The sequence below is a fragment of the Nyctereutes procyonoides genome, unplaced genomic scaffold (genome assembly GCF_905146905.1).
Source record: "Nyctereutes procyonoides isolate TBG_1078 unplaced genomic scaffold, NYPRO_anot_genome, whole genome shotgun sequence".
Classification (NCBI taxonomy): Eukaryota; Metazoa; Chordata; class Mammalia; order Carnivora; family Canidae; genus Nyctereutes; species Nyctereutes procyonoides.
Window position 1 is genome coordinate 24,170,659 of NW_026575131.1, and position 22,201 is coordinate 24,192,859.

Sequence of the window (22,201 nt, forward strand, 5' to 3'; positions counted from 1 at the left end):
TTTATTCTTAAGACATTACCTTTCTATTGAGCTTTGCTAAGTTTGTGCCTCTATTCTGTTCTAATTCAATATAGCTGTAGTAAAGAGGTTTTCTTACTTCTAACATGCTGTCTAGGTAACCTCTCCTCTTTCATCATTGCTTGTTGAAATAAACACATATATAAAATTACCATTAAGTATTTTACAAGCATTTCACGTGTATTATCTCATTTAGGCCTTTCAGCAACCTTTATGGACTAGATCCTGTTACTCTGTTTTTTAGATGAGGAAACCATGTTTGGAACAGGGTATATAATTTGCCCAGGATGCCCATGCTAGTATCTGACATGAATGAAGAATCAGCAGGCAGACTAAAGAACTGACTTTGAACCTCACTGAAACATGTTAGCTATGTAACCTCAGAGCACATCATGTGAATTCTCTGTGTAGGTGTTTCAGCTACAGAAAGCTAATCTTTACTGTGCTTCCTCAATGGAGTTCAGGCAAAAATCAAAATTTAAAATAAGGGTTCATGCAATGGGTACTTTCTGAAACAGTGAAGTGCAGAACAATATAAGGCATTCTTTTCTCATATTTTTTTAAAGATTAATTGAGAGAGAGAGTAGAGGAAGAAGCAGACAGAGAGACTCTCTAAGCAGACTCCACACTGAGTATGGAGCCCAATGCAAGGCTCAATCTCACGACCCATGAGATCACAACCTGAGCTGAAACAACCAAAAAGTTGGATACTTAACTGGCTGATCCACCCAGGTGTCCCTCCTCATATGTTTTGTGTATTTCATTTAGCATAGTGAAATAACAGGATTTTAAAATGGCATGCAGCACACACATACATGCTTTAGTGTACCCTAATATAATTGTGATGCCATCGTTAGAATTTTGATAACTCTAGCTTGATGAATAGCCATTTTCTGGGGGTGTTATCAATTAATCTAGGTAATGAATTCTCTTCATTATCTTGTTCTTCATGTTAATTATACAGGATTTTCTTATACCCATTTATCAAGTCAGGATGAATCTTTTTTTTTTTTTTGTCCACATGCCTTTGAATATGGAATGCATATAAACAGGTTCAGATGATGGGTTTAAATTTACATTTCTGAAAAATTCCAGTCACTGACTTGACTTTCCTCAGATCCTTACTTGTGGTATGAGCTTGTATATCATGTATATCATTCTTTTGGGGCTCGTTTTTTTTTAATCAAAAAAGGTTGTTATCTAAGATAATTAAACTATTTCTGGATTTTGAGAATCTACCTCTAGCATATCAAAGAGGTATTAAGGAAGGATGGAAAAGCTTGAATCTTTACTACTAATGTAAAACAACAAAGAATCACTTCACTAAGTTCCTACTTTTGAAACATTCCATAAGGCACTTATGACAGATAAAAATTTCAGTGTAAAGCATGAGGGAGGGAAAGAAATAAGTGCATAAAATTTTAAATGACACTACTCATAGAGGAACAATTCTAGACAATTATATATAAAAAGCCAGAATAGAATATGTAATAAATGAGTAGTGATTGATTTCATTTTGAGTTCCCAGAAGTGAGTGATGGGAGAATATGAGTTAATATGGTAAGGCTTTATATTGCTATTTAGTAATTCAGTACTAAATTTTAACTTTTTTGACATTTTGTGGGCCTTTTGTAATTCATATGCTGTGTTAAAAACAATAACAACAAGGAGTCTTATTCTAATCATCTCTATTACTTAGGCAGTTATTTTTGAGAATGTCGGCTAACAGCGTTTTGATGGGCACCTTCCTATTTTTTATTTCAGGTGGAAGCCATCCTTGTCAATATTTTTGCTGGAATTGTCAACTGTGCCATTATTGCCAATGGGATCACCAAAGCCTGTCAAGAGCTGGAACTCAAGGTGCCTCTGGTGGTCCGGCTGGAAGGTGAGTTATGATAGATTTCCACGGTGCCAGTACCCCTCCTCTAAGATCAGGTGCCCAACGTGTTTTGCACATACAAACTTCCTAAGACAACATAAAGAAACACTGGCTTTAAATAAGATGAAACAGATGCTCTATAGCAATACCTCTCTGAGTCCCTAACAGGCTGATAAGTACTACCACTCTCTAAGAATGGCCTTTGTTATGATTCTCCATATTTTTCACACTCATTCCAGAGTGGATCCTTTTGATTATGAATCACTTTGTGAGATGAGTTTATTAAAACACTGAGAAATGTTACTCCAAGATTTATTCATCATGGGGGGAGCAATGCTTGTCCAACCTTTTGGTCTTAGGACTCCTTTACTTGTTAAAATTGAGTACCCACCAGAAAAATAAAAAATAAAAAAAAATAAAATTGAGTACCCTAAAGAGCTTGGGTTTATTTTGAGTTATCACTGTATTAATTGATAACATAATTAATTAATGAAATTTGATAAGAGGTATAACTACTTGGGACTTTTAACATACCTTTTCAACAATAATTTTTATGTTGTATATTTTACACATAAATACACATGCTGTATATTTTATGAAAATGAACTGTCTTTTAAAAATTTTAATAAGAATAGCAGCACTGTTTTACATTTTTGCAAATCCCTTTACTATCGAGCTTAATATTTGCTTCTGTATTATATGTGTTGCAATATGCTGTTTTGGTTGAAATGTGTGAAGAAAATATGGCCACATAGACATCTCTATTTGAAAAAGGGAGGAGTTTTTAATAACCATTTCATATAATTGCAAATTTTCTTTGTACTACACTAAAGTTAATGAGTAGTAGTTTCTTTTTAAAGATTAGTATCATGTGAAATCTGAAACTATTTCAATGGGCTTTTCATACTGTTATATTAAAATCCATTGATCTGTCTTGCACATTAAATGGATTTTATACATTTATGGTTCGCAGTGCCACGCATTGATCCATATGGAAAATACTGGATTATGCAGATCTTCAAAAGATTGCCACATTTCAACACACAATACTAAAAAGTTCACATTTGTTCAAATCACAGCATTCTCATCAGAAAAATGTTTAAATACTGGGATGCTGTCAAGGTAGTAGATGCAACTTTTCCAGAAATCTAATTTTCACTTTAAAGTATAAATTTTATCATCAGCCACACAGTGATCAGATGTTTTCCGTGAAGTGGCTGGCAGGACAGCCTCACTTCACTCATTTTAGAGAAAATGTGTACCACGTTACTAAGTCAGGGTAACCATAGTGTGTCCATCATTCTTCCAAGAAAATACAATGTTTCATGAAAAAGTGGGTGGTTTAACTCGCTCCTCAAACAATTGCACAAGCACATTTTTTTAGAACAACCATCACAGTTCAGGATGCAGCAGACTTGTTTTATGTATACTTGCCGCTTGGTCACACAGAGGATTAAAAAAACATATGCTCAAGGGTTGACATTTAATAAAATTAATATTCTTTTACTGTTCATCAAGGACATTCTTACATGCAAGTGACAACTTTTTATTATAAGTGTGTGGTGGTGAAACTACAGTGGCCATTAGTACAGCTTGGGATCAGGGCTTTGATTCTATGGTAACAAGTCAGTCATTTTATTCACTCTTATTTTTGCTTCATCAGTGCAAATGCCAACAGAGTATTATTGTTTTTGTTGTTGTTATTATTATAAAAATAGTTTTTACATCAGGGACTTCCCCCAGAGTTCGGTGAACCACACTTTGAAAACCACTCTAGTAGAGAAGCAAAAACAGGCACTTCAGTGTGAGAACCTGTGCAAAAGGCCCATCCATATGATCCACAAATTCAGATTACAGTGACCAAGCAGCCCCATGATTAGATTTCTGCATACTATTCTTGGGACAGCTTGATTTCCCCAACTTCTGTGCTGGTGCCATAATTACCTTCTTCTCCTCAAGATAAAGTCCAGGGATATTTTGACTCTGCTGTGTATCCTTGTCCTTTGAGGTCAAGATTCCAGAATAGCCGCAGCCTGTTTTTTTTCTTTGTTTGTTTTTTCTTCTCTTTGCCTCTTTCTATTTCTTTTTTCTTTCACTCTCTGACACTGTCTTTTCTTCCTGAGACTCTCTGCCTCACAAATGTAGATCTGCACCATATGGACAGAAATTGAAAGAAATCGTATTGAAAGAAATATAATCACAAAGAAAAATGGAAATAGCTGGAGCAGCACTTGGCAAAGTTAAAGTGGACATTAAAACCTATGAATGAATAAATCTTCTTAAAAATGCAAATGAGACATAGTTGATCCCTATAAAAATAATTTCAATAAAAGGAAAATTACTGGCAGGTCTGCAATGAAAAGAAAACTGATCAAGAAGTTAGTGGGTTCATCAGTATACGTATAATTCTGATTAAAATGTGGATGTCACAGTATTTTCAGAGCCCAAATGACCAGTGGCCCTCAGGTTTTAAAAGTCAGCTCTGCTTGTGTTCTTAATTGGGAGCAAGTCTCTATAAGCAGATTAGACTCATGTCTGTTCCTTAGAAATGACTAGAAATGAGTGTCTACTATGGAGGGCTCATTGTTTCTAGTGAATCCCAGTGTGCCCGAGTGGTCAGCAGAGGCCCATAATTATTAGTTGTGAGTACGTGCATAGGAAAAGAGAGTTACCCACTTTACTTCTTTACTTCACTTTTTTTTTAAGTAGCACTTCTCTTGTTTTCACACTGCACTTAGTGTTCCAGAAGTGTTAAATGATCCCTCTCATTTATCCTTATCATGTGTATCTGGATAATACACATGCTAAACTATGTGAAATACCATGTCTGATGTCTTCTCCCATAATAATTTCTGTTGGCTGCATCAGAGGTCTACCTGAGCTACAAGGAAGAAGATTTGGAATTTCTCAGTTTGTTAGATCATCAGATTTGCATCTTTTAAGTTAATGCACTTCCAAAATAGATGCTTGTGGGTTTTTTTAATTCACTAGTTAAAATAATAAATACTATGTGCAGGTCCTTGAGCTTTAGATATTAAGTAGGATGTATAGAAAAATAAAAAGCTATGTCAGTTACTAGATAAATGGGGAAATACAACAAAAAGAAAAAGGAAAATTCACAATACAAAATAATATATACAAAATGTTAACAAGTGTTTGCCCTGATAGACTCTGCTTCTGTCTTAGTAGCAGTAGGCATTGAGGCATCAGCATGGCTTATGGAATCTTTCCAAATATGGATACCTCGCAATGTCCACTGTACCATAGAGAATTGAATGTGATGACTCAAGATGAACTCAAAAAGGATATGTACCCCAAATTTATGTAGACTAAAAATATCCATGATGACCTCTTTGCCACTCTTAACCTTCACTGGAATAGTTCCTATCCTATAATAAGCATTGAGGGCCTTTTATCGAGAGGAAAAAGCAGGAAAGCTTTTTGACATTTCTGGGATCCTAGCTAGTGTTTTCTTGCTCTTGTAGGAAATTAGTCTCTTGTGTGAAAAATGTGTCTTACCTCACATGTTTTGTACCAAGGATACTAATAGCCATATGTGATTTCTAGGAAGCAGCAGCCCCACACCAAATCAGGGCTGTCCCGTGTTGTGTTGGTACTACATAATAAACAAGAGAAGGGTGAAGAATTCTGCTTTAACTCTGCTCTTGGCACTAATCCTATATAACAAAATGAAAAAAAAAAATCCGTGATGCTATTACCCATAAAGGCCCTGTAAAAGGAACTACATAAAAACCAAGCCAGGGCTCTTTATGCTAAGGGAATGCAGACTCCTATAAAGTATTTGTCCCTTAAGCAGAATTCCATGTAGCTCAGCCCACTTTCTTTGGCATAGTCTGCTTTTTAAGCTTACTCAACATTGACTACTATAATTATAGTACATTTAGAGATGTGAGTTAGCAGAGGAATATTATAAAAGGAGAGTTTCCAAGTTGAGCATGGAAATATGTAAGATTTGAATCATTGGAAAGGAAGGGGGAGGGAATTTGGTAAAGGATCAGAAAAAAGTCATCAGATCTGTTCCATACTTGGCAGTTGGAACTGGCACCGTAATAATGGTAAAACCTGAAATCTAGGACTGTGGTAGATCAGAAGGCTGTCATGGAAAGAGTAATGGCTTTGCAGCGACATATTATGGCTAAAAAACTAAGTGGGAAAATCATGTCAGTCTGCAGAGTCTACAACATTAGGTAGACTTTAGAAACCTAGGCAGGATTACCACATAGAGGTAAAAGTAGAGTAGACAACAGCAGAAATAGGAAAGGAATGAGAGAAAAAAGAGGGAAACTGGGTTTTAAATCTAATGACCAGGAGAATGAATGATGGCATGGTTGGCAGACTTCAAAAAGTCAGCAGTGGGAACTAGCTAGAGAGAATGGGAGAGTATTACATTGGAGAACACTCATCCTTGGTTGAGACGAACCTCTAACATCAGAACACGTGTGGAGGTAGAGATGAAGGAATATAGGAAATGATCCGAGGAGTAATGTGATAGAAAAATGGGTAAGTCAGCCCATTTTGTAGTCCCCCAGTAAACCACACTCAGGTCTTGCTGCCTTTGAAATTGTTTGCTTACAGTACAGCTCAGTTAAAAGGAGAAACCAATGAAAACTAAAAATCTCCTGTCACAGAAAGTCTGGTTCTCAGTGCTTCGGATGGGGAACAGTTGCTAACTACCAGGACCTTTTATGGAATTTCTCTTGTACTCAATATTAACTTTCATTAGCTTTCTCTGGTTTAGAACACAAATTCTGCTCCTCCCACAAATCTCTGTGCATCCAGTCATATTTTATCCAACCAGAGAGCATGAACAAAATGCTTCTTTTTTTCTAAAAATGCTCCTTTTTTTTCCTAAACTAGCAACTCTTCATCTGTGCTGACAAAGAAAGACAAATTGGAATGAAGAGGCAGGAACATTTTGGATAATTTGAGTGGTAGTTACTATTTAACTTGATTCAACATATACTGTCTGTTTTAATTGATGAATTTTAAAATTATATTTATTCATATTAAAACTGATTTATGTTCCCAGAATGTGCCCCATCTTCCAGCTAGTGAAAGGAAGATAGGAAAAGGTGTCCATCATCCCAGCATCTGTGATAAAGCTTAGTGACATGTAAAAACAAAGTGTGGTAGAAAAATTTTACTGGAGTCTGATTTACAATAATAAATAATTATTATTGCTATCATTTGTTAACTTGCTAAGTTTCAGATCTCTGACACAGGGCTGTATAGTCTAAACAAATGTCAGATTTTAATGACCAAGATAACAGGCATTTCAAAAGCCAATAACAGGTTTTGTTAGTAGTATCTACTTCCTATAAATAAAGAAGTTAGTCTCTCTTGCTTGTTAAGTGGCCATTTGGAAGATCCAAGATCCATGCCATAATTCTCACTAATTTGCGACCCACATTTTCAAGCCTCCATTGCCATAGACAGTGTATTAGAAATATTTTGATGAGGAAAGTTTTAATCAAATCAGGCTTGATCTAGTAGGATTTGTGGACAAATCTTTGTTGTCAGCTGTACAATAAGTACTAGCTGTTTTACCAGTGGGTAAGAAAAGGATTACTCGCCTCTTTGAAAATGGTTAACTTTAATGTATTTAATGTATTAAATGCATTTAATTTGCCTTACCACAGCAGAACTCACTAGCTGAGACACAGGATTGTTTTTATTTAGAAGACTCCTAGGTAAATCAAGGAAATTGCATTTTGGTGAGGGAGTTTAGTTTTTGTACATAGTTGTTTCTAGTGTGAATAAAGAACAAATTATCTGAGATGTTTATTTTTTTTCCTCTTTGACATGTATACATACCTGGCACAAAAGTCCCCTAGGTGGTTAATTAAGTTCGACCCATGAATTGTTGAGAAATGTACAGATATTTATTAACACCTTTGTGTATTCAGTGTGCAAAGATGTTTTATCTAAAGCTTCGAGTTTTGTATGGTCAGTTTTACTGCTCTGGATCAGGGCCTGCCAATATCTTGAAAGAGCTTTTTAAAAATGAATTCATTTTTCTTTATTGTCCCATTTAAATCTGCAGCAAACTTCTGTATCTCAAGTCTAAAAAAGAATTTGCTTTTCTCTCAGGTGTTCATTGTGATTCCAAATTAAGCTATAAATAACACTGAGCCTATGTGATTGGTAGATTTGATCCTTTCTCTCTTAGCCAAATCTTTTCAGTTTGATTTTTCTGTACCAAAAGGTTTGTTTCAGGAACATAAACATTTGCTTCTCTTTTGGCAAATATCTTTCAAAACAAGAATCCCTGCGATTCCCTTCCTTATCCTTGTCAATCCCTCAACATGTGCCCTTAAGTCTCATTTCAGTTGATGAGAACATAAATGTCTCTAAGTCAGAAACATTGTATCCTGTCTCTCTCACTGTCTTGACCAAGGCACTAGTGCCTCTTCTGTGTGGACAGGTCCTTTTTCTTGCTCTCGGCAATACTGAGGAATCGGAGCCACAGCCAGAGAAGTGCACATCAAGTATCCTTCTTAGCACAGACACAGTAAGTTGCTACGTGATCCTTTGGTCGGCTCAAGGGGAAAAGAAACCTGGAGGATTAAAGTGTTCACAGGCAGCCACAGAATTTTCAGCTGTGTCTCCACACACTTGGTGGCCCCATGAGTCCTCCATTGTGTGAGGGTGTGAAACTAAGAGGAAGGCAGCAGTTACTCCTCTGACTCCCGTCAAAAAGGCAGCCTTGGCAGACTGATTGTGGTTGATTGGCTGGAAAAAGCTTTCGTTCAGGATATTTGAACCCCAGGTTTACTGATAACCCCCGGAGTCAACAGAGAATGAGGGACCCCCTGGCTGAGTGCAGGCGTGATCCTGGGTGGAGTGAAGGTGGATGCGCAGTGGCACCGGGGGGGATTGGCTCTGTGTCCTTTAACATCCCCTGGTCTCTTTGCACATTTTCCAACGTTTGCTCTGTACCGTTTTTCATCAGCTCTTCCTTGCTCAGTCCCTGTTGCCTTTTAAGACAAGGTGGACCTATTTGCCACCTCCACCCCTGGGCTCTCGGAGCACTCCTCTCCCCGCTCTCCACTTCTCAGTTTGTTTTGCAGTCACTGGAAATGTGGCTCCAGGAGGAGGAGTCACACATTCTGTGCCGGTGCAAGTCTCTTTTCCTCTTGGTGCCTGGTCCTCATCATCCTTTCTGTCCCCATTCTACTGGCCCCCACTGTCTGCACACCCCTCTACTCCCCTTGCTTTCTGCCTCATGAATGCCCCCTCGCCTCTCTTCTACTCCTTCTTCCTTCTCTGTCGCCCATGGATGCTCCTTTCCTGGGACTGATTTCACTTCCCTTTGATGTCTGTCACCTCTCCTCCTTTCCATCACTGGCATCTTCTCCTTGAGGACCCTCCTTAGTGTTTAATTCATCCTCCCCACATTAAACCAGGGGACATGCTGGAGACAATCCTGCTCTGTCATCAACCCTTAAATCTTCTCATTGCCTAAATTGATATACACACTTCTGAATGCTTAAACTTTGCTGCACTTAAGCTTTACCCCATGTCTCACAGGACCTAACCTAAAGTGTTAGGGTAGTGAAAGCTTTTTTAGGTTGAATATTTAAGTTTCCAGACAAATAATCCACTATATTTGGCACTTTGAATTTTCATTTTACTCCTAGATGGTTCATGTGAGTAACTGAAATTTTTCCCATTATGGACATCCACTGCTACTCAGAGAAGAAAAAGAAAAAGCTACTCAGCACACCTTAGGGAAGTACTCATTTAACCAGTCCATGTTGCTGAGGTCTTTCAGGGGATCCAGCAGATCCTTCCCCATGCAGGGAATCTGGTGAGAAATAGCACAAAGGTCTAAGAGACCAAAAGATCACTTGCACTACTGATGAAGAAGATGAAGGATACACCTGATCATATACTGGCAGTGATCTTTCTTACTCTGAACCCCAGACACACCCAGTCACAGGTCCCCAGGGACCCAGAGGGCCAGTAGGGGCTCCCTGTGAGAGCACAGTCCAAAGGGAAGGCAGCCAAAGGGGCAGTGCTACACCTGCCATCTTTCTCTTTCAAACATCCCAGTCAGTGAAGTGTCTCCACTGTCCACATAGAGCCAATGGTAGTCAAAGGTGAGACTGGGAGTGTTTTGCTCTGTGTGGAAGGAAATACCCCTTGATGCATATCCCTGTAATGAGTCTGCCCTGGGCATGGGCTGCCTTTTGGTCAGGTGGTCACCTCAGTCTAGGCAGTGGTCTTTCTTCAAAACTGGGAGCCTGAAGTTGTTTCCTTGGGGCACTTGTAATAAGGAAGGCATTTTAGGGCATGGCCAGTCTGGGGCTGGTATATCATAAGTTCGGTATATCACATCACTACTGTCTGCTTTGTGAGTGTTTTCTGAATGGTCAGTTAGTTCATTTCTTCATGTCTCGGTTTCCATATATAACACTTGGAAGTCCTATCTGATCAGCCACCAAAGAGAAAGAGAACACATTGCTATCAGGAAAGGGACACACTGGTAGATTCTCTGTCCTGCTTTATATGTGGCCATTGTGTCCTGTTAATAAGACTCTCCCAGGGACACCTGGGTGGTTCAGCAGTTGAGCATCTGCTTTTGGCTCAGGTTGTGATCCCCGGGGTCCTGGGATGGAGTACCACATCAGGCTCCCTGTGGGAAGTGAATGAGTGAATAAATAAATAAATAAAATCTTTAAAAAAAAAAAGACTTTCCCAAAGAGTGCCATCTTGAGGCTGTCCAAAGACAGAGCTAACTAGGAGGAAAGATCCCACAAGAATGGGCAGGACAAATAGCTTTCATCTCCTACCACCTTCTATTTATTGGCAGTGGCTGCCTGCAGTGCTGTGCTAAGAAAGATGTTGAGACTATATCCCTGCTCAGTGGAAAAGAGCTCTGTGGTCATTGTGTTCCACAGATGTGGGAAAGGAGAGTGGGGGCACTTGAGCCAAGTACTGGCCACTGTTATCCTGGAAATACAGCTGCTTGCTGTATAAGAAGCAGGAAGTGGAGGCTGCAAGCCGAAAAAGCATTAGATGAAGTTGAGTTCTTACCCTCCCACAGCCACAGGGCCAAAATTGTGAATTGTATAGAGCAAAGGTCTGCAGACTTTTTCTATAAATGGCCAAATTTTAGGCTTTGTGGGCTATGTATTCCCTGTTGTAATCACTCACCTGTGCCACTGTGGCACAGAAGCAGTATAGACAATAGAGAAAGGAATGGGCATGGCCGTGCCATGATACATCTTCGTTCCAAAGAGAGACAGTGGGGCATAATTTGCAGCCTAGTGTGAGTAGAGAAGGGGCTAGCAGCAAGAGACCTAGAATTCTGGAAACTCCCCATGGAATTTGAGTCTAAATCCTCAGCTCTAAAAGGTTTTATAAAAGTCAAAAAAGATTTGGGTGACATTAAGCTCTGAGAGTCTAACTTCTCAAGGAACAGATTAGCAGTGAGATCTCTCAGTCATCCCCCACAGAAGTATAGAATCATGAGCAGCGATGCAGTGATGTCCCTTTTCAGGCAGCAGGAGAGTTCCAGAGTCAGGATTCCAGACAAAAGTCTCACATCACCAAAATTACCTTTGAAAAAATTCCTGAAATCACCCATGTGTTAGAAAACACACACATTGAAAGCCGTGAGATAGACTGAAGGAAGGCATGAAAATGAAGTCTATGCAGATGTTTAGGCGTATAAAGCATCCTTTCTTTACAAGACTAGCCCTATTCCTAGTGGGTGCAGAATTGTAGGACAGTCTTGCATTCCAGAGGATTCATTCCATCCCAGTTTAACATAATATGTATGATGCTTTTTTTGAGGGTTAAAAGCAAAAGTGTAAGCAACTCACATAATCCCTCAATGGATATGTGTTAGATTTCGTCCTCAGCCTTGCTGGCATGATCCTAAGTCCATGCACAACATCCTAGCCATCAGCTTCAGGTGGTGGCTCCAGCTGGCATCTTATGAATACCTGTCATGCTCACATCCTCAGCAGTGGTTTCTTCTTACCATGGGAGAAGAAATTATGGAGGAAAATATGTGTGCACAGGATATAACCCTATAGGATATTTTATGTCATTTTTAATTTTTCTAAACTGTGAGGTACAATGCATTTCTGTAAGATATTCCTCCAAGTACAATAACTTCAGTTATTGAAAAGGCTCAGTTTTCTCATCTGTGAAATGGGAATAAAAATATGACAGTCTCATGGGTTTGTTGTAGGAGCAGATGAGTTTTAAAATAACCTGGATGGTCCCTGGCTCAGTAAATGTTACCTACCATTATTACCTGAGCTCTCATTCCTAACTCCACTGACCTGGGGCCTCTGGGGGCTGGCAACAACCTGCTGAGCAAGGTGTGAGGTTTTGGATGCATATCGCCTCAAACAAGTGAGGACTGCTGATGCAGCAGGACTTTTACCTCCGATTCTCAATAAATTATTCCATTTTAACAGTAAGATAACAAGACAAAAGAGATGTGATAAGTTATCTAAATTTACATGTCACCAAGAAAATGGACCTCTTCTATCTGGTTGTCACTTGAAAGGAGAATAATGAAAGAGGATCAAGGGCAAAAGGACAGTGAACATTTTAGGAGGAATCTGCTGCTTTGTAGAATTTAGTTTGTTTCCACTGACCTCCTTTCTCCTCAGGGGGAGGGGGGAGAGAGTCCATTTCTTAGAGCAGGGGTCAAGGTATTTGAGAATTTATGGGCCATACTGACTGTCACAATAGCTCTGCCTTTGTGGCACAAAAGCAGCCTTTGACAACCTGTAAATGAATCACTTTGGCTGTATTCCAGTGAAACTTTATTTATGGACACGGAAATTTGAATTTCATGTAATTTTCATGTATCACAAAATATTATCCGTTTGATTTTTTTCTCCAACTATTTAAAAATGTAAGAACTATTCTTAGCTGATTTGGAACAGCTCTGACTTAGAACACCAGACTGAGAATCAGACCTGTTATGGTTCACTGGTTATTTGATCTGAGCAAATCATCTAATACTTTTGAGCCTCAGTTTCCTCTAGTGAAAACAGACATATCCTAAAAGATTGCTAGGATTCCTTCTAGTACTAAAAGGCCAGGCTGTGTGGTTGTCATATGGCTTTGCAGTCAGACAAACCTGGATTCTTAATCCTGGCTTAGCCTTTGACTTGTTGGGGGACATTGGGCAAGTTCCTAAGCTTCCCCAGTTCCTCAATTATCTCATCTGTAAAATGGGAATAAAAATTATGTCTTCTTTAGGGTTGCTATGAAGGTTGAAGTGATACTGTAATTGTGAACCCCTTAACTCATGTACCCAACAGACATTAATTGCAACTAGTATATATTTAATAAGTGCCAATTTATTGCATTCATTAAAAAAAAAACAAACCCTGAATTCCTATTAAAATAATCCTTTAAAAAAAAAAAAAAAAGCCCAGCTCCCATATACTCCCACAGACTGGAGAGTAATTTTCTTCACAGCCTGAGTGATACAAGGGTGGCCTGAGTGGGTGGGGGGAAGGGGCCACACTTTCTGAACAAAACCCAGTAATTTCTGTCCACTACGGTTGCCTTCTCTAGCAGGTATTGAAAGCAAACAGATTTTGATAAATTAGCTTTGCATCTCTGTTTACAGCTCTCTCACTCCACCTGGTGGCAGGAAGTCAGTTGGTAAAACAGGCACCTTAGGAGACCTTTAAAAATTTAGTAATTACTCTTTCTATAATATTCTCTACCAGTAGAGCAAGATTTCATTATCAAACCATTCCCCTTTGATTCTCTATGCATTGCCATTTTTGTGGCATGCATCGGGGTAGATAAGCATTTAGCTTAGTAGCTTTTCAGCAAGCCGACATTAAGAAGTGCTCGAAGTTGAACCAGCGTGAGTCAATCAGTTATCTATACAGGTGGTTATTAAAACTGTTGTCCTGCAGCCTCATTAAACAGCAATGCAGCATTTAATAAATATTATAACGTGTCAGCAACACTATTTAAATGTGGGGAAGAGATCAATTTCCTTTGTAATTGAGCACACAGGCATAAACACTGTCTTTGGAACTCTTAATTCCATGTCGGAGTTTAAAGCAGCTATGATGGTTTCTATTTAGAAATAAAGGCAAGGAAGGGGATGGGAGCAGGTGTCAGCCACCTGCTGGATCAAGAAGAAACCAACCTTGAATATTCGAAGAGTAGGGTTAATGAAAGGAACCCACACACCAGCGAGCATTTGCCCAAGGCTTCCCCTGTCTCTCTTTTCTTTTCCAGTGACCTCCTTTCAGGGCTACTAGTTTTCTTTCTGACCCTCTTCCCTGAGTGTTCCCACTTCCCTTGGAGCTTCTCTCTCCACAGGAACGAGGAAGTAGGGTCTGTCCACAGAAGAACAGTCCAGGGAGAAACCAGTTTGGATGCCTTGGATGCCAGCACAGAGTGCTGGCAGGATCAGGGCAGAGGCTGATGCAGTGGGAATTGACAGGCTCACTTTTTGCCCTCACTATCTGTATTTGACTCTTGTCTATACCTCTTTCTTTTCATGTGTCTGTCCCTCTGGGTTATTCCTCATGTCTGTCTGTCTGTCTCTCTCTCTCTTCTCCCCCCCCCAACTCCTTTTTATTCTCCCCTCTTTCATCCTCCCCCTCCTCTCTCCTTTTTCTCCTTCTCTTCCTTTCTCTCTCCCTCCCTCCCTCCCTCCCTCATCCTGGGGTTCTGAGTATGCCTAGCCTGTGCTTAATAATTAAGGCTGTAATTAAACTGTAACTGCAAGCATAATTAAAATTCACTTTAATGGATCCTGGAATTGTGAAGCAATTAGGCATTTTGATATGGCCCTGCAGGAACAGCTGGAAGGAGAAAAGGGCCGGTTTTCTTGAGGGCTGTTCCACCCTCTCCCTCCCAGCCCCGCCCTCTTAGTTGTTAACCTTGAGCAAGGCATTGGGGCAGGGTGGCAAGCAGAGCTGCTGGGCCAAAGGAGTGGCAGCAGCTTGGAGTCCTTGGGGCACTGTACACAGCCAGCTGCTGTTCGGCCCTTCTTAGAGAAAGAGGCCACTAGAAAAGCCCCTGAAGACTCCAAGTAAACTCAGGAACTCCTTATGTTCAGGTTGTTTGGGACTTCTCTTTTAATGCTATAAAAAAAAAAAAATGGGTTATTTGGGGATGTGGGGCCAGCAAAGTGATCAGAAAAGCACCCTCCCACATCTCACCTCCTCAAGCACACTTGCTATGTATGAGTGCATCCATCGTCATTTAGTCCACAAACAAGTACATACTACATAATAGATACTACACTAAGTCTGGAGAGATCCTGGTGGGCCGGCCTGACAATTTCACCCCTCAGGAAGCTTATGTTTGGTGGGGACAAGAGAAATGTCAGTGAGCAATCCCAGTAGTGCTATGATTCTGGAAGTACAAGGTACTCTAGAAGCTCATTTAGAAGCCACTGCTCTAGCTTGGGGGTTGGGGGAGTGGTGACAAGGAAGGCATCCCTGAAGAAATGCCATTTAAACAGTTATCTCGGAATGTTTGCGTGTCAATCTAGCAGAGAAAAGGCAAGAGTTCTTGGGGGAGGACTCAGTGCCAAAGGCCCAGCATTTCTGCAGGTTCATAGATATCTAAATCAGTCATTTTTCCCCATTGGAGAATACTTGGTGCTAAGTTGAGTCCTGAAGAAGGTGTCAGTTCCTGAAGAAGGAACTGATTTATTTAAGCTTCTTAGCTGCAAAAAAGAGTGACTCGTACAAGTAGTCTCTAGGACCTAAAATGGTTAAGAGCTTATTTCATCTATACCCATGGAAAGGAATGCAGTTAAACTGCATTAACAGTTCTCAGAATCAGGGACACCTGGGTGGCTCAGTGGTTGAGCATCTGCCTTTGGCTCAGCTCATGATCCTGGGGTACTGGGATAGTACCTGCATCAGGCTCCCCGCAGGGTGCCTACTTCTCCTTTTGCCTATGTCTCTCCCTCTCTCTTTGTGTTTCTCATGAATAAATAAATACAGTTTTTAAAAACGAAAGCAGTGCTCAGATGAACAGAAGCCAGAATGAAGCTGGCCCTCAGGAAGAGGAAGATGGAGCGTGGAGGCCATCCTCCAGCGCATGACTCCAGCAGCCAGTGCACTTGACAACACTCCTCGCTGCATGTGTGTGCTGCCTTTGTCTGCTTACCTAGGGCTATTTAAATCCTATTCATGCTACTCTGTTCTATATCATATATACTACCCATTCAGATTCTCAGGAGAGAAGCTAAGAGCTGATGACCATCGTCTGTATTTGGATCACTCTTGGACCAGGTGTAGTCGTGCCTTGTAAACAGTCCATATCTGCCTCTGAGCAAAGATCACAATGTGGTCCTTCCTCCAGCAGAAGACACTGGGTAGAATAGGTATAGCTAGACAGGGAGGTTGGAAAAAGCAGACACCCTAATTGTACCTGATCCTCGCCCTTAAATAATTTATAGCATCGTTGAAGTTTCGATGATCTCATGCGTGGGAAAGTGCTACAGATTTTAAATGTCATACAAGAGTCACTGGGAAATCACAACTGAGTGGGAAGAACAAAGGATTTTGAGGCTAAATCCTGCCAATCATTAAGCCTCAGTGCTCTTGGCCAAAAAAATAAATAAATGAATAAAAAGAACTTATTTACAAAAACTCAACTCACAAGGTCTTTTAGAAACACCAAACTCACAAGTTCGTAGGCTCAAAGTATTGTGGGATGTCTGAAAAACAGAGATTTTTTTTATTATTATCAGTATGATTATGATGATAATGATATCATGTATTTATAAAACCTGTTAAGAAGGGATCATCCATGGTTCAGCCAATCATTCAAGCCAGTGAAAGATCAAGTTCAGTGTTTATTCCACTATTTCCTAGCTATTACTAGCTATGTCAGCTAGACTTTTATGTTTAACTTGTGCTTCAGTCATCCCTTCTGTAAAAGGAAGATAGTAATAGTAGCTATCTCAGGGTTGCCATTGAGGAGCAAATGAACTAATATGCTTAGGACCCTGGAACAATGTATGACACCTGCTAAGTGATAGCTGCTATTATTGCTTTTGTTACTGTTATCACTCCTACTGGCACTGCTTATTCTTACATCAGTCCAGTTACACAGAGCTTGACAGGCTTGGGTAAGATCTGTGTCCATAGGAGGAAGGACTCTCACCAAAGAAAGGCAGAGTCAGAGATGAGGAATGTTCAGGCAGATGAATCTGCTTCTTCTTGTTACATGGGGTTCTTGGGGGCTGTCTGTTGAGATTGGAGGTGCTCTGAAGTGAAAGGAAAGAGAGAGAAAAGAACCTTTTGTATCCTCACATTTCTTCCCTGGCAAAGAACTCTAGTCCATGTCTCTGTTGAAGGAGATAGAAATTTACATATTTAACTTCCATTGACCTTCTGGTCTAAAGACCAATTCCATTCTGTGTCAGTCAGGACTTTGCTTCACATTGTGTCATGATTCTATGAAGGTTCTACATACAGATTAGTGTCAGAATTCTTAGCCCAGTATTTAATACCTGCCACAGTCTGATCCTCTGTCCTACTTTTCAACCTCTGGGACTTTGTCTGAAACTTTACCAAATAAATCAAAATGAACACTGAGGTTGTATTAATGAAATAATAAATCTTTATATCTACATTAGTTAAGTAGCCAACGTGTAACAAATTGCCCTAAAATTTAACAACTTAACACCAGGAACATTGTTGATCTCAGTTTCTCTGGTAGGGAATCTAGGTGTGGCTTAGCTGGGTCCTTTGGCTTACGGTCTCAAGGCTGCATTCAGAGTGTCAGCCAGGGCTAAGGTCATGTCAAGATTCTACTGAGGAAGTGGTATTTCCGTACACACTCACATTGTTGTTGGCAGGATGCAGTTCCTCATGGGTTGTCAGACTAAAGGCCTCAATTACTCCTTGGCTTTTGACTGGAGGCAGCCCTGAGTTCCTTGCCTTGTGGGCTTCTCTGTAGGGCAGTATGGCAGTTTGCTTCATCAGTGAACAGAGAGTCAGAAGAAGCAAGAAAGAAGTCATTGGCTTTTGTAACTTAGTCTTAGAATGACATTCCATCATGTTTTCCCTATTATTCATTAGAAGCAAGTAGATGGCTCTACCCCACAGCCAAAGGGATTACACAGGGGCATGAACCCCAGAAGTGGGGATTGATCATCTGAGAGCCATTTTGGAAGCAGCCCACCACACTTAGGAAGTAACATGTCAGTTAAAGTAATGCTAGCTCCTGTGACAACAGATAAATCCTAAAATGTGAGCCTTAATGTAATAGATGGTCCTTCCTCATTCATATAAAGGGTGAGTGAGTGGGCTGCTCTATTCTACAGAATTATGCTAGTATCCATGCTGAAGGAGTCATTGCCATCTGCACAAAGATAACTTACAGAGTTGTCTTGGCTGGCAATGTTCCAGAAGGCAGACAGGGAAATCTAAGTGACTGGAGGCTCACATTGGCAATTTTTATGGGCCTGTGTTTCATGTCCACGCACAGGCCTTTGGACAGAATTCCGTAACATGACACCACATAGATGCAAGGGTCCTTGGGAAATGTAGTTCCTGGTTGGGCAGCTACCTCCCGACAACAGCTGTCCCCTGTAGAAAAGAAGCATGAATCCTTGGTGGACAGCCAGCCAGGTCTGCCACAGATGTGCAGACATTTATTAAATCCTTTTACATGCATTATTTCATTTACTTTTCATCATAGCTTATGCTATCAGCATTATTATTCTCATATTAAAGAGGAGGAGAAGCAAGGCAAGGGGGCAGAGGGAACGGGAAAGAGAGAATCTTAAGATCCTAAGTAGGCTCCATGCCCAGCACAAAGCCTGACGCAGGACTTGATTTCACAACCCTGATATCATGACCTGAGCTGAAATCAAGAGTTGAACCCTTAGACAGCTGAGCCACCCAGGCACCCCCTTATTCTCATTTTATAGACAGGGTAACAGATTGGCATATCTTGGGAACACTTAGGGTTGTATAATTAGAACATAGTTCAAGTTCCTGTCTGCCGCTTACAATCTGTGACTATGGAAAAGTGATTTAAGCTCTCCATGCCTCTGTTGTCTCATCTGTGAGATGGGGACAGTAAGATCTAGGCATTGTCGTCATAAAGATTTCATATGCTGCTTGTAAGTCACTTAGCATTACATCTGGCATATGTAAGTGCTTACGGAGTATTAGGTATGAGGCAGATAATCATCATGTCATGTCTGAAGATAAAGAAGTTGAGGCTAAAATATGTTAAATGATTTACCCCAAACTATCCAACTAATACATGAGAGCCAGGATGAGGAAGCTGGGGATTTTAGGTAACAACTTCCCTCCCTTTTAAGTTGCTTTACAGAGGCCATTCTGCAGATTGCTATGGAAAACAGCAGTGAGTAAACCCTGAACTAAAGACACCGTGCCAAATGTCCCCTTCCCCACCAGTGTGATGGCTCCAGGGTCCCAGGAGAATCAACGCTGCGTCACCTTGTTAGCACAGCTGTTCCTCTTTAATTCTACCTTTGCCTTTTTGTATGAAACCTGCTGACTGAGTGCCTCCTTTATATTTGTACTCATAAGTCCTCCAAGGCCTATATTTCAAGGTCTTTGTTTATAAATAGGCTCTGTCTTGCTAACTAGATAGAAGCACAGGAAATGATGTAAGATGAGATATTTCATTAGACTCTTAAATTTTATCACATTTCTCCTACAGGCTTGTTCGCTCTGAAAGAACAGAAAAGCAGTTTGCATGCTGAGCAGTCAGTTGCAGAAGCACACCTTTGGGTGGGGTAGCTTGGCCATCAAATGCTGTAAATCCAGCAGGAGTAGGACACCAAGACGTACCCTCAGAGGCTGCAGTGCTCTTTTCAGGTCCTCTGCCCTTTCTGTCATACAGAGTGGGGAGGAAGCAAAAACAGACGTGTAGAATACTATCAGTGTTTCCAAAGCAGTGGATTTGTGGCCATAGGCAGGCAGGTTCACAGAACTTTAGGACACAACTCAGACCCTTAGTTTCAAGAAGTCTTTAAGATGAATGACTTCTGGCATGGGCCAGAACCACATGAAATCCACTTGACTGTGGATTGTCAGGAGAAATTTCAGCTTTTATCAGTTAAAAAATAAAATGTCTTTTAGTCTCAGCCAATTCCTATCTTTCATCTTGGTTTCTAGTCAGACCACCACTTGATAGAAATCTTGCCACATAATCTTCCCTGTCAATGACATTGATTAAAACTTATATTTAATTCATTTCCTGGTGAAAAGCTAGAGATTAGTTAGTCTGTGCATCTCCATGTGTTACTGTCAGTATTCTATACCATCACATCACAACAATTTGTCATTCTCTGGCACATGTTTTATACATAGTTTTTTCTTTAGATTCTGTATTCAGATTATTTAAGCATTTCAGAGGATTTTCCTCTATCAAACCAGTTGGCCAAGTAGTTGCTAATCTTTCTTTGTTCAGAGTCTTATAAGAACACTGTTGTTTGCATTTTTGAAGTGCCAGAAAAAATATAGGTAGCATCTTTATAATGCCAGACATTTGAGGTGAAAAAAAGAAAAAGAAAGTGAATTTGTCATCTAAATATATCTAATTATCCAAATCCAGATAAAAAGCTGAAACTGAGTTGTAATTAAATTGTGTTTATGAGACCTGGACATTGCAGATCATATGAAACTTCCCACCCAGGGCACCACCTCCACTTTCATTTTCAGTGACTGTCCATCCTCACCCCATCCCCACCCTCTAGGAACCAATGTCCACGAGGCCCGGAACATTCTCAGTAACAGCAGACTCCCCATTACTTCAGCCGTCGACCTGGAGGACGCAGCCAAGAAGTCTGTGGCCAGCGTGGCTAAGAAATGACAGCTTTGTCCTGACACCTTAGAGGAAGAAGTCCATTTTGCCATAAAAAAGGAATGTTTCTCTCATCACTGTGAAGTGTGAAGGAAATGGTTATCCCATTGGGAAAAAAGGGATAGGGGATGAGCCAGGGGATGAATCACTGTATGAAAGATCTTAAATCTGCATTTTCTTGAATAAGACAGCTAGACAGCCTAAATAATCTGATTTCACATATTAGAGTCTTTATTAATATCTGTTCTCATACTTTTCCATCATGGTAAGCCTGCTCTTAGGCATTGTTTTGCCAACTTTAGGGGAGCAGTCTCTTTGGCCAAACAGAGTGTGTATATATGGAATTTGAGATCAGACCCTGGTTCATTTACAACGATTTTACAATAATTTTTAATCTTAAAAGAATCATATACTGTAAAAAACTCAAAAAAATACGTTTAGCAGATTATCAAAAAGGCACAGCTAAGACATTCAAAACTGTTGCACACTGCAACAGCTTTTACAAGTTCTAATTCCAGCACGCTTAGAAAATCCATGAATGTTCCAAAACATATTATTTTATAGTGGAAAACGCACATTAATATCCCACACATGCATTCTACCATTTGCCTTAATATTGAATATACTGTTTACCTCACACTAAAAATAAAGCCAGAAGCCTTATTTGTGATTTTGTCAGAGAAGATTCTATTTCAAAGTCAAAACCAAAGAATGCTGATTCTTATGGAAATCTCCATAATTAAGTCATTTCAAGATGAAACAGTGCTGAAGATCAAATTATGTTGTATCAGTATCTTTTCTTCCCCTCCCTGTTGCCTCCAGAATCTACCAGCTGGGAAAAATGTGTCTTTTTCTCATAATATCCATTTTTGTGGTGGGAAAGAATTTGAATTATGTCTATGTTTAAATTTGGGTAAATTTTTATCTGTACACAAATTTAAATAAAATCCTGTGTTTTGTAAGCTCTAAGGTTTGTGTATTTCTCATTTTGGTCAATTTCATTCCTCAGACAATTTCTCTTTTACTCTTAGGCATGACTCCAAAATTGGAGATTTTGAGTTATTCTGGGATTATTTTAGTTCCACTTAACTTTATCAACAGCCATTTCTGTTAGCAGATTATGCAATGAAAGAATAAAATTTTTATGTAAACCAGAAATCCAGGTAAGTGTCACAGATGTCTAACAGGTTAAAATGTGACTTCAGTCTGTGCAATGCTAAAGGAAATGCATATGCCTAAACTCATCCTATTTAGTGAGGCTCATCTGCCAGCATTAAAGGTTTTTCTCCTAGTGTACAAATGTTTAGCAGACCAGACTTTTCTATTTGTTGTTTTTGTTGTTGTTGTTATCAGTTTACACTGTTCTCATAAATTTCACTTATGGACAACAGTTAAGAAGTCATTTTTTCTAGCTTCATATTTGCTGTGGAGAAAAAAAACATTGGATAGATCAGTCGTATGTCCTTT

The 22,201-nt window shown here is 39.9% G+C and overlaps 1 protein-coding gene across 1 annotated transcript in view; it reads left to right on the top strand.

Moving 5' to 3' along the window:
* The window catches only part of SUCLG2 (succinate-CoA ligase GDP-forming subunit beta), a 258,434-nt gene extending 236,731 nt beyond the window's left edge, over positions 1–21,703 (top strand). The window contains exons 10-11 of the mRNA XM_055344382.1: positions 1,783–1,903; positions 20,628–21,703. Of these exons, the coding sequence (XP_055200357.1) occupies positions 1,783–1,903; positions 20,628–20,743 (237 nt within the window). The 3' untranslated portion in view covers positions 20,744–21,703. The remainder of the gene's footprint in view (positions 1–1,782; positions 1,904–20,627) is intronic.
* Positions 21,704–22,201: the final 498 nt, after the last annotated feature.